At 30.6% G+C, this 13100-nt stretch overlaps 2 protein-coding genes across 2 annotated transcripts; one reads left to right on the top strand and one right to left on the bottom strand.

The window, feature by feature from the left end:
- The first annotated feature begins 714 nt into the window (after positions 1 to 714).
- LOC133780033 (cucumisin-like) lies at positions 715 to 9203 on the top strand. Its single transcript, XM_062219917.1, has 7 exons — positions 715 to 788; positions 1805 to 1902; positions 4746 to 4829; positions 5805 to 6346; positions 6697 to 7131; positions 7232 to 7445; positions 8324 to 9203. The coding sequence occupies exons 1-7, from the start codon at positions 715 to 717 to the stop codon at positions 8962 to 8964; spliced, it is 2088 nt and encodes a 695-aa protein (XP_062075901.1). The 3' UTR covers positions 8965 to 9203.
- Positions 9204 to 10340: 1137 nt separating this feature from the next.
- LOC133778309 (bifunctional dTDP-4-dehydrorhamnose 3,5-epimerase/dTDP-4-dehydrorhamnose reductase) lies at positions 10341 to 12640 on the bottom strand. The gene is made up of 2 exons (XM_062218194.1): positions 12104 to 12640; positions 10341 to 11229 (listed from the first exon to the last, which is right to left on the bottom strand). Exons 1-2 carry the CDS (start codon positions 12551 to 12553, stop codon positions 10777 to 10779), a joined length of 903 nt encoding a protein of 300 aa, XP_062074178.1. The 5' UTR covers positions 12554 to 12640; the 3' UTR covers positions 10341 to 10776.
- Positions 12641 to 13100: the final 460 nt, after the last annotated feature.

The raw sequence follows: 13100 nt of genomic DNA, 5'->3' as shown, positions 1-13100 counted from the left end.
TTCCCAATGTGTGTACTTAAATTTATTATTTACATTAGACCATTTTACAAGTTGTTTTTTTTTTTTTACATTAATATGTTATGTTTGGCGACGATATCTATCAAAACCACATATGATATAGTTAAACCATATAATAAGATAATATACATATAATGCTTGGCATATACACCAGCTAATAACCTAATTAAACAAATATAAATTAATTAATTAGCTAATTAAAAAAATTCCACATTAGTATATTTTTGTATAAATACCTCTTTTTTTATCTTTCGGAATTGTAGAATTAATGAACTGATCAATCGATAAAATTGGTGAAGACAATGCAAGCTTTTCTTTTATATCCATTATTATTATTGGTGGCTTCTTTTTTCCTGAATTGCTATGCTGCTGATCAGAGGAAGGTAATAATATAATTTATATTTAAACTATATATATATATATACAAATACATATGATTTTGGAATAATGGATAAAAATATACATTTTTTTTACAAAATATACTCTTCTGTGTAATGTCAACAAAATATGGAGAAAAAATTGATTTTGTTGTGTTTTTTTTTTAAATGATCAGTTTACAAAATAAAATTGGCATAAATAATATTCGAAAATATAATTGGGTATTTAATATTAATTAATTTGTTGTAAAAATCTATTTTATATATAATTATGCTTTAATATATTGTGTGGAAAAATAAAAAGGTGCACGTAGTGTACATGGGAGAACGGCCTCAGGGAGATTTTTCTGCTGCATCCACACACCATTCCATGCTCACATCTGTGCTTGGAAGGTAAGACTATTTATTTCAATATTACTTCTTCAATTATACCATTTCCATATTTTAATCCTATATTAAAATTAATCCTATATTTTAATTTTATGTTATATTCGGATGGTCTTAATTTCATCAAATCAAATATCGATCTTATGGAATATATTGTCAAAATGGAATAATTAATTGGAACACATTTTTTCACTTCGGGAATTATGTTTAGCTTACATTAATACCATATAACATTCAATATATATATATATATATTAATAGGGATAGCTTCAATAGATACAATTTTTTTACACCAATTTTTACATTAATAATACACCATTAGATGAAAAAGAATCAATGGCCAAGATTATAGCATAACAATACTAAAGCTAAGCAAGCAATAAATAAGAAAGATAGTTATGGAAAAAGTAACATGTATAGCAAGGTTTATATATGGCAACAAATTAAACGAATTTAAGATAAAGAAAAATAGAAACAAAAACATTTTTATGATCATTATATGATTCTAAAAGATAAACAAGTAACAAACTAATTTTTTTTTTTAAAAACATATGACATCATCAAGTTAATAGCAAAAATCAAAACGTGCATTCATCTTGTTTCTTATCATTCATATGTTTGTTATATGTTTTTAATTTAGGTGCGTTTGGTAGCCTTATATTTTAAATTTTTTTTTTATTTTTAAAAATAAAAATTATAAACGTTAACATATATATCACAAGGCTGAATTTAATTGGCAGGAAATAAAAATATGCATATTTGTTTATTTTTATATATAAAAATATTTTTTATTTATGACATTTTTTTTATATTAATACATATAGATGTACCATTTATACACATACATATATATGGGATTTTTCATTGTTATTAATATATTTTAATATTGACCATTGAATTGAACTTCATCTAATGGTGTAAAAATAATGTAAAATTTAATTAGTGTAAAAAATTGTGTCCATTCAACCTATCACATATTCATAATTTATAATAGTGTAATTGATTTTTGGCAAATATTGCAGTCCCTCAAGAGCCAAAGACTCATTAATATATAGCTATGGAAAGAGCATGAACGGTTTTGCTGCAAAATTATCAGATGAAGAGGTTGCAAGATTCGAAGGTCAGTACTGAGATAAATTAGAAAATTAAGACAAAAAATGATATTTTTCTAATTGTTAAGGAAATGATAGCATTTTTGTTAAAATATAGTAAAAAATATGACATATTTCTAAATTTGATGAGACATTTCAATCATGTCGACTCTAGACACAAAGTTGATCTGCTTGTACTAAATAAAAGTTAGGTTAGTGAGCTTCTTAAACAAATGGTAGAATTAAGTCTTTTAATTCTTATTATTAATTATGTTTTATTTATTAATTAATATTAATTCTTCTTAAAAGTTGTTTAATTAATCACTGCAGGCATGGAAGGCGTAATCTCAGTGATCCCAAACCATAAATTCAAGCTACATACGACAAGGTCATGGGACTTCCTAAGTCTTTCCAAAGGCAAAATCTCACAATCTCAAGAAGGAGATGTAATTATTGGCTTCCTAGACTCTGGTAATTATATATATATATATTTAAATTTTAATCACCAAATTAACCATCCATAAATTTCAATTGTTTACGTGTCAAACTTTCTTTTGTATCTCTTCTATATAAAAAGTGTATAGATAATAAACTTTTTTGATTTTAACTATTTTTTTCTTTAATTTTAACAAAATATTTTAAAGAAAATATACTTTTAAAACAAATTAAAATATATATTTATTAATTATAATAATATATGTTACAAGACTAAATATATAATAATTATATTAATATAAATTCAAATGTTATAAATATTATTATAATATATATAACATGTAATATATTATTCTAATTTTTATAAAATTTTGCTAGAGTAAATATTTAGTAATTATAATAATATAAATTCAAATATTATAAAATATCATTATTATAATGATTTTTTTTTCAGCTGTGCAGTCCTCAGTCTTCATACTTTGTAATACTTAGATTCCGAAAGTTGATTTTGTATGAGTTAGGTCTCCAACTATTTTAAATCGTATCATTTAAGTCTATAAATACTATTTTTATTTATTTTTTCTTTCAAAATACATAAATAAATTATATAAAAAAAAAGTAAATCAATCTTAAAAAAAATTGCGATCACTTAATTTTTTACAATACCAAACATAACATTGAAAAAAAATATATTTTCATGATATTTTAAAAAATATTTAATAGTTTTACAAATTAGATTAACTTTTCATTAAAAAACATTCTTACCTATATATTTTTAATATTAATAACAAGATTATCAATATTTATCATTTACATATTTATTTTTATTTTGTAATTTTTTTTATAATGCAACTTATAACAAATCATATATATATGTGCACATAAATAACTTTATATACACTATTAAGTTTTAAAAAAGTATGAAATAAACCATCATATACATAATAAAGATTGATAATATAGTTATTAGTATTAATTATAAAACAACAATGTAGGTAATAATATTTTTAAATGAAATATTAATTTAATTTAAAAAAATATTATGTACTATTAAAAATGTCATGTAAATATTTTTTTCTCGTGTTATCTTTGTTATTGTCATAAATTAAATATCCAAATATTTTAATAATGATTCACCATTTATTTTGTATTTTAAAATAAAAAAGTAATAAAAATAGCAGTTAGGGACCTAAATGATACAAATTGAAAATGTTGGGGACCTAACTGATACAAAGTTAACTTTTGTAACTTAAGTATTACAAAGTGTAAAGAATGAGGATTGTAGCTGAAAAAAAACTCTTATTATAATAATATTTAATAATTATCTTCTATAAAGAATAAACAAACTTATTCTTCAATCATAAATGTGTGTTTTGAATAATGTCGTGAATGTTTTATACATTAAATAGTGTAGTTTATGATTTAAAATTTTATCACATTTTTTTAAAAAAAAAAACCATAAACAATGTTTAGATTTAATTTTTATTTTAATATGTTTATGATATTCTTATAAATATATATAATATTGTTTATTTATTTAAAATCATAAAAACTTAATAAATATATTTAATAATTTTTTAAATAATACTAAGCAAATGTACATTGCACATTACTTACACCTAGTATATAAATGACAATGTATTCAAATTTAATGTATTTTTTTAATATATATATATATTTAAGAGAAATTATAGTAAATGACAAAAAACAATGACATCAAGAAGCTAATGTCCTCATTTTAATTTTTTTAGAGAAATAACAATTTTACATTGTTGATTACCTAAATTGCATTTTTCTTTATCATTTTTTAATTATTTAGGAGCATAAAGCTTTAATATAGTAATATATGTATATTACTTTTGTTTAATTAGTTTTTATTTTAAAGTTATATTGATTTTTTTAAGTTTTTTATGGGTTGTTGGTATATTATTTTGCAACTAGTGTATATATTTTTTGTGGTATGGTATATCATTTTTTTATGATATTTAGTTTCTATCTTATTATATGTAATGGTAGAATATAATTTTTTATCATGATATATACATTTTAATGGTAATATATAATTTTGTTACCATATAATATTTATATTTTTTAGTAATAATTTTGTAAGTTTTGTTGGTATATTATTTTTCAACTCAGTATATGCATTTTGTGGTATGATATATCATTCAACAACCCATAAAAAACAAAAAAAAATCAAAATAACTTTAAAATAAAAACTAATTAAACAAAACTAATATACATATATCATAATATTAAAATATTTATAATAAAATTGTAATTTGCTAAATGGTATATTTGACAATATGTAATATTAAAAAGATAGTTAGACTATTTTACTACAAAATTAAAAATATAGTCATTTACTTACTTTCATTCACCATTAAATATCATTTTGCACTAAACCCCTTTATTTAATTGGTGTGTGGTTTTGCAGGAGTGTGGCCAGAATCTGATAGCTTTAACGATGTCAAGTTAAGCTCACCACCTTCTCGATGGAAGGGTACTTGCCAAGGAGAGGGTAACTTTACTTGCAATAAGTAAGCTCTCTTCCTCACCTAATTAAGTATAACAATAATTAAGTTATATTCCTTGAATTATATAATAATTTATACCACTACAACAATTTTGAACTCTCTATGTCTTACATTAATGGTATAAGACATTAAAAATTAAGAGGGATTTTAAATGTCTTCTGTGGGGAGACATTGAATTTTTTTATTAATTACTAAAATTGTAAGACATTAAAAGTGCAAATGAGATTTAATTTTTTTATTTATTGGGAGACATATATGTTTAATACTTTCTATATTATCCGGTCACATATTGTATAGTATTATATTATATTGTATTATATGATATAGTTTTATATAGTACTAGTACTAGGGTTGGACCCGCATAGAAACGAGAGTGGCTGCCGAGGTGAAAGAAATATTTTAATTAATTAATGTATATATTTTTAATTGAAGCTAATATTTAATAATTAAAACTTTGGCATGGTCAAGCTGATTTATATTAATCTTAATAACAAGGGTTGTAATCCAAACAATGAATTTTTGGTAATTAAAGGATGTTGTATAATCTTTGTATAGCTTATTAGTTTGATTTATGCCTAGCTAGAATCAAGCTTTATATAATTTTTTGTGCATATTTTGAAAGAGTTGGAATGAATTAATGAGAGCTAATTGTAGACAAATCATACATAATTTTAGAACCCAGAATGTCATTAAAAGTGGCCAGAGATAAATTAGCACCTATATTTAGATTCGCAAAATCTCATTTAAAAGTGGCCAGAAATAAATTATTAAGGTAATTCGATTCAATAATAATGGAGTAATTTTTTTTTTTGGTAATGACCAATTAATAAATATTATGTATTAAAAATATGCTCGACTTGTTGATAAAAAATAATAATTTATTTTGCTCATAATATTTAGATTACAGACAAAATTACAATAGTGAAAAATTATGTAATTAATCAAATAATAATCTAATAAAATTGGACAACGTAATACGTACAGCAAAATCATCGGAGCTCGGTACTACAACGCAGAAGGATCATACGGGCCAACCGACTTCAAATCCCCAAGAGACTCCATCGGCCACGGAAGCCACACGGCCTCCACCGCCGGCGGCCGAGAAGTTCCGGACACGAGCTTCTACGGGCTTGCGGGTGGAACGGCAAGAGGAGGAGTACCCAGCTCGAGGATCGCGGTGTACAAGGTGTGCTGGGGAAGTGGACAGTGCTCCTTCGCAGATATCCTAGCAGGATTCGACGACGCAATATCAGACGGCGTGGACATCATATCGATCTCCCTCGGCGGCGATGGGCCCATCCCTTACTTGAAGGACCCCATTGCCATTGGCTCTTTTCATGCCATGAAGCGTGGCATACTGACTTCGGCTTCTGCTGGAAACTCTGGACCAGATCCCTTGTCCGTTTCCAATTATGCACCTTGGTTGACCACTGTCGCTGCCTCCACCATTGACCGAAAATTTGTCGCCAAAGCCGTTCTCGGCGATGGGCAAGTTTTTTATGTGAGTAGCTTTCATCTCTTCCTATAATATTAATATATATAGTACTGTACTATGCTACTCATCGTATTACCATATATATACTTATATTTGTCGAGGAAAAAATTACAAATATACACGTATATACACATGATTTTTGTTTTTTTTACATTATATATATATATATAGTCATATGGCTTGTTTTGTTTGCTTTTTTACTTTCAGTACATTATATATCACTCACAGTAAAGATTATATAGAGATTCTTATATTTATATATATTTTTAATTAAATTTAGTTGGCCACCCATATCATTGATTATATAAATTAATTAACGACGATGCATGCATTGTATATATTGTGATATGAAAAAGGGTGTGACAATCAATACTTTCACTCTAAACCGGACGACATACCCGTTGATATGGGGAGGAGATGCTGCAAACTACTCGGCTGGGGTGAACCAAGACATTTCAAGGTACTGTTATCCAGGCACACTCAATTCTCTCAAAACAGCAGGCAAAATTGTTTTCTGCGAAGCAGCCTTGGATGGTTTCGGAGTTCTAGTTGCCGATGGGGTTGCAACCATCATGGCTGATTACGTCACCACTGATGTTGCCTTCAATTTCCCTTTGGCCTCTACACTGCTCACAGTCGAAGATGGGCAGAGGGTTCTCGACTACATCAAGACAGCAGAGAGCCCCATCGCAACCATCGAGTATGGAGAGACTTGGGATGACGCAATGGCACCTTCGGTTGTCTCATTTTCCTCCAGAGGACCCAACCCTATCACCGCAGACATTCTCAAGGTGATGACTGATGATGATGATGATGCTCATGCATGCGCGCATCCAGTGTACTACTTATAATAATAATAATAATAGAATTATTTGTGTTACCGTTTTGTAGCCTGATCTTACTGCCCCCGGTGTGGACATTGTCGCGGCATGGTCGCCGGTGGCATCACCAACAGATTCTGATAGGGATCGAAGGAGTGTTGGGTATAATGTAATATCGGGCACTTCGATGTCATGCCCTCATGTTAGTGGCACTGCTGCCTATGTCAAGGCTGCTCATCCAGATTGGTCTCCTGCTGCCATCAAGTCTGCCCTTATGACTACAGGTACTCTCTCTCTCTCTCTCTATATATATATATATCATCATTGGATTTTCTACACTAATTAAAGGACGAATATGTTTGAATTTTGTATACGTAATGTAAATTTTAATGTACTGGCCTGATCATTCAATTATTAATCAGAAATTTCTGAAAATAGGCAAATGATTCTTTTTTAAAAAAAAAATATTATATCACTCAAAATATAAGTTAATATCTAAATTAAATAATGTAATTTTTTTTTATATATATAATTTTAAAATATGATTATCGATCCATATATAATAACGCAAAATTTATTTGGCTAAAGAAATATTTATTTACACCATAAACTATACTTTAGTAAATAAAATCTAAATTGCAAATTTTTTTAGCGATACATAAAAATTACGATACATTGTAGGTTTATGTATCATGCACTAAATATAATTTTTTTTATTAGTGATCACTTTAAACCGATATTCGTTCATGGGTATTTAGATTTTCACGTCTGTTCCAATTTTAACAGTTGTTTTATTTGGTAGTACGAATTTTAGGTATGTTTTAGTAATTTTTTTTTTTAAATTACTACTTGCTTTTTTGGGGTCTGTCGTGTCTCAGTTTGACTGATAATAAATATTTGGGCATTAATTCATTCCTGATTTTTGTTGTTGCTTTTGCAGTTCTGTCTTCTATGCTTCTTTTTTTTTATGTCGTCTGTTAACGTTACCGTCGTTTATACTGATATTGTCGTTTTAGATATGTTGTCGTTTATTATTATTATTATTCGTTTTTACATTTTATTGTCGTTTTTTCACTGTGTTGCCGTTTTAAATTATTGTTGTCGTATTACAATATTATTGTCGTTTACACGTATCTCATCACTCTGGGTTCCTTTTTTACAGCAACAATCATAGATCCAAGGAAGCACGAAGATCTCGAATTCGCATACGGGTCGGGTCAAATCAACCCAGACCAAGCACTCAACCCGGGTCTGATCTACGACATTTCACCCTCAGACTACACAGATTTTCTCTGCAAGCAAGGCTACAATACCACCACCTTAAGGATCATCACAGGAGACAACAGCAGCGCCTGTGCCACCACAACACCGGGACGGGCGTGGGATCTCAACTACCCCACGTTCTCCGTCGCCGTGGAAGACTCTGAGAACGTCAACGCCGTTTTCACCAGAACAGTCACCAACGTCGGATCCCCTAACTCAACCTACTCCCTCCTCGTCTACTTTCCATCTCCAAACATCGTCGTTTCAGTGGACCCACCTGTGCTGTCGTTCGCCGCCATCGGAGACAAGGTTAGTTTCACGGTGAAGGTGACCGGTTCGGGGATAACACAACAGCCGATCATGTCGGGTGCGATATTGTGGAGAGATGGGTCCCACGAGGTGAGGAGCCCGCTTGTGGTATACAACTATATTCCTGGTATTGCTTCCGCTCGGTACGGCGGCGGTGGGCCTAACCGGAAACCTGGTTTCGTAGGTTCTTCTTTCTCGCATAACAAAAATGGATTCTTCGGACGTAGCTAGGGTCTTACTTTCCATGCTTAAAGACTCAAATAAAAAGTAAAAACTCGATGATGTCACATAATTTCATGGATTGTAATAATATAGATCTTTGCTTTCGCAGTATATTGTGATTAATTACTCATATTACTAATATAATCGAGTTGTACGTGCTGCCTAACATATTTATGGGATAATGGCGGCAATGGCATAATTAACACATTAACTTTAATATATATATATATTTTTTTATGAAAAGAATATCCAAGGTTGATAAAACTCCAACATAATTTTTTAATTTTTTTTATTTAAATTGATTTTAAAATAGAAAATTTAAACAAAAATAAAAATTCAATGTAAAAATAATCGCAAATCTAAACAAATTGAATTTAAAAAAAAAACAAAATGATTCATTAAAATTTTAAACCTATTTTATTAAACGAAAATATTTTGAAAATGATTCATTAAATAAAAAACCTATTTAGTTAGAACTTTCGAATATAAATTTTAACATAATTAAAACAAAAGAAAGACATTTAAAAAAAAAAGTAAACTTAATTTACTAAAAGATTAAACTTCATCATCTTCATCCATTCTCTCTAGAAGTTCACTATAATAACAAAATAAAATCTATAGAACAAACTCGTAAAAAAATTCCAAAATGAATCCATAAACAAAACCTTAACACAGTCATTAAAACACTTTCTAATTCAATTATATAAATCAAACTTAACGTAAAAAAACACAAATTACTAAGAGCAAAGAAACATAAGTTATTGTTGGTGCATTATTGCACAATTAATGATGTTGCATATTGCTTAAAGTATGCAACGAACCAACCCAAAAGAGGACTACATCCAAAACTCTTATATTACTACCAAATGATGTCCTTTAGAAACTAATTTTTTTTTATGGCTTGATGAAAATCCATGAAAATTGAACATCAACCCTAAAATTTTCTTGTTAATGCTTTTCAAGAACACAAAATATGATCTCTCTCTCTCTCTCTATAACTTAGGGAAGGGAGATTCTTAATTCTTTGCATAAAAGTGTGATACCAATAAGCTAATATAGTTTATGAAAAAATATGCTAATTACATATATAATATGTCAATAGAAGCTTGATAACAAGTGTTAAAAATTCAGTTAAATTAACTTAATTTGGATAAAAGCTCGTTATCAATTATTCATGTATTGTTGGTTGCTTCCGCCATGGAACCCGTTATGCGCCTTAGCAGTACTTTCGCTTGTTTAGAAATTGTTTTAGGTTAGATCTACTAATGTAACTGCCCATACATAGTCTTTGTACTAGGACATCTGTCAGTTTGGAAAGTTTGAACATGTACAATCATACATAATATACCAACACCAATACTGCTCGAAAAGAGAAACTTAAAAAGTGTCCATCAATCAAAATATATTTTATTAACCAAAAAGGCGATCATGTATTGATCTGTCTGGCTTAGGAAAAGGCCGATTACCAAGAGTCAAGTACACAAGCCAAGCCAATTAATAAAATGCCCAAGTCTAAGATCACAACAATAGTATGAAATTCCCGTACAACACCACCACCACCACCACCACCACCACCACCACCACACCTTACATAATTTAAAATTGATGAAAGATTTTCAAGTTCCCACTAGCTGTTTTTTCATTCGTTTGATTAATTATAAGACATTCAAATACAAATACAGCGTACTTACTACTTGTACTTGCCTTAAGGGAAAGATAGGTGGTGGTATTATAGCGGAGAAATCATAATGACCACTTTGAACTGAATCAAATAAATAGCAATAAGAGAAACACGAAAAGTTCAAACCTACACAAAGGTTTTCAAGCCTTGCCAGTCTTCTGGTTGGGCTTGAATACATACTTGATGAGGGATTCCTTGATGGACAACATTTCAGGGAATTCTTTGCTCAATTTTGTGGTGTCAAGCTCGTTGTTGCTCCTTGGGGCAACGATCACCTTAGCCTGCTCTTCAAGATCAAAGTTTTTCCATGTGTAGGTTGGGTCAATGTAATTGCGGTACAACTCCAAGACCTCATTGTGGCTGACCACTCCAGGGTTTGTGAAGTTCCATATTCCGGTGAGATTTCTCTTTGCCATCTCAACCGAAATGGGTAGTAGTTCATCCAAGATCGTCATGGAGTTGGGGATGTTGACAACCTTCTCGTATCGAGAGATCTTTGTAATGAAGTTGCGAGGGTTTGATAAATCTGATGAGATGGGCATTCTTACACGCAAAATGCAGACATTTTCATAGTTCTTGAGCAGTTCCTCAACCTTCGCATTCACCAGAAAGTGCCCAAGGTCAATAACTTTAGACCCAGTTCAAAAAAGCATATAAAATTACTCAAAGTATACAGCATCTCTAAGTTCAATACCAAAAACACAACCCCAAAACCCTGTTGTTCACCTAATGAAAACAGGGGGAAGAGCAGAGAAGGAAGAATAGTAGCAACCTTGACCTTTAAAACTCAACATACTCTCCAAAACAACATTAACATCAGCCTGAATCACTAAAGACCAGCTTAACAGATTCAAGCTAAGTTAACAATTGGAACTTAAATCCAGCTTCACAGATCAAAAATTAAAGTTAGACCCTCTTTAAGAAACAGTTCGTTCCCGCTTTTAGTACCAGCTCGGGTTCGGACCACACACTCACCCAAGAGCTAGCCTTAGCTGGGTAAAGTTAGATCTTTTAGGCACTCATGAATAATAAAACGCAAAAAGTACTAGTACATCCACTCAACTCTAGAATCTTTGCAACTCTAGCATCATATTACTAAGTAAGCGCCTGCGAGGAATCGAACCCCTCGAACCATGTTGGGGGCAAACCATGTGCCTAACCACTCACTCAAAACAGAGAACATCCCAAAATTTACCAAACACACCCTTTGACCTTTGATCTTTGACCTTTTAAAGTCAACTACACTCTTACTCTCTTCACACCAACTTTAACAGATTCAATCTTAGTCAACTAAATGAACTTGAATCATGAAATCAAGCACAGAACAATTAAAAAGCACAGATTTAATCCAAAATTTGAGATAATGGCATAGATCCAAAAGAACAATCCAAGATCTAATACATGACTATAATTCAATAGTAAATTAAAGCAAAAAATAATCAAAATTTGATAGGTAACAATGCTCACCATGGCCTTGGTATTGGAGTAGAAGGATCCGATGAAGTTAGGCTTATCCTCCTCCTTGAATCCGATACCGGACCCGAGCGGGTGAGCAGAATCGTACTCGAATATACATCCAGTGGCGTAGTTGAGAAGAAGAAGTCCTCGCTCCCGAGTAATGTCGGCGAGGTTCAAGGTCCCGACGACGTTAGTACGGATGGTCTCGACCTTATGCGACTCACACCAATCGACGTTGGGACGGCCTGTAACGCCGGCGGCGTTCAATACATGAGTCGGCTTAACGGCGCCAATATCGGCTTCGATCGAGGCGCGGTCCTCGAGGCGGCCGGAACCGTACTCGAAGTTGATTCCTTGCTCTTTACAGATCTTACCGAGAAGGCCGCCAATCCAGCCGGTACGGCCGTAGATCAAGAACTTGATCGGCTTATCTTGACCGTCCACAGCTGGAAACCCCATTGATCGCCGCCGAGCCGAGGCTGAGGGAGGTTCAGACAGTTTGAGCAAGAGAACTGAAAATGTGGGCGAGATTTGAGATTTGGATCTGAATTTATTTATCACGTATTTATAACTGAAGAGTACAAAATCTGATACATGTGAATTCAGTCCAACCGCACTGGATTGCTCATCATTATGCCACGTGTAATTACAATTTGATCTTAAATAAAATCAATAAATATTTTCGTTAATTTTGATTTTAGGAAAACACATTTAATATTTAATACCTGGTGATTTTCGTGTCGGTGATGGCGTTTTGAATTTATTATTATTGTTATAATTACACACGTGTGTAAATTTCTAAATGACGTTTATAATTGTCACAATTTTTCATAGCTGAATTTTTTTTATTAATTATTTTTATTTTCGGTGTTCTTTTGTTTGATATATTTTGGTGTGTTGTATAAAGAACAATAATAATAATGTTGAATATATTATTATTGTTCTTTTGTTTATAATCTTGTATAAAGTTTCATCTAAATTTTTTACTCCTATTGGTGGGGTTCCT

This window comes from Humulus lupulus, chromosome 5, assembly GCF_963169125.1.
Source record: "Humulus lupulus chromosome 5, drHumLupu1.1, whole genome shotgun sequence".
NCBI lineage: Eukaryota > Viridiplantae > Streptophyta > Magnoliopsida > Rosales > Cannabaceae > Humulus > Humulus lupulus.
The sequence above is the reverse complement of the archived record's forward strand: the minus strand, read 5'-3'. Positions and strand labels throughout refer to the sequence as shown.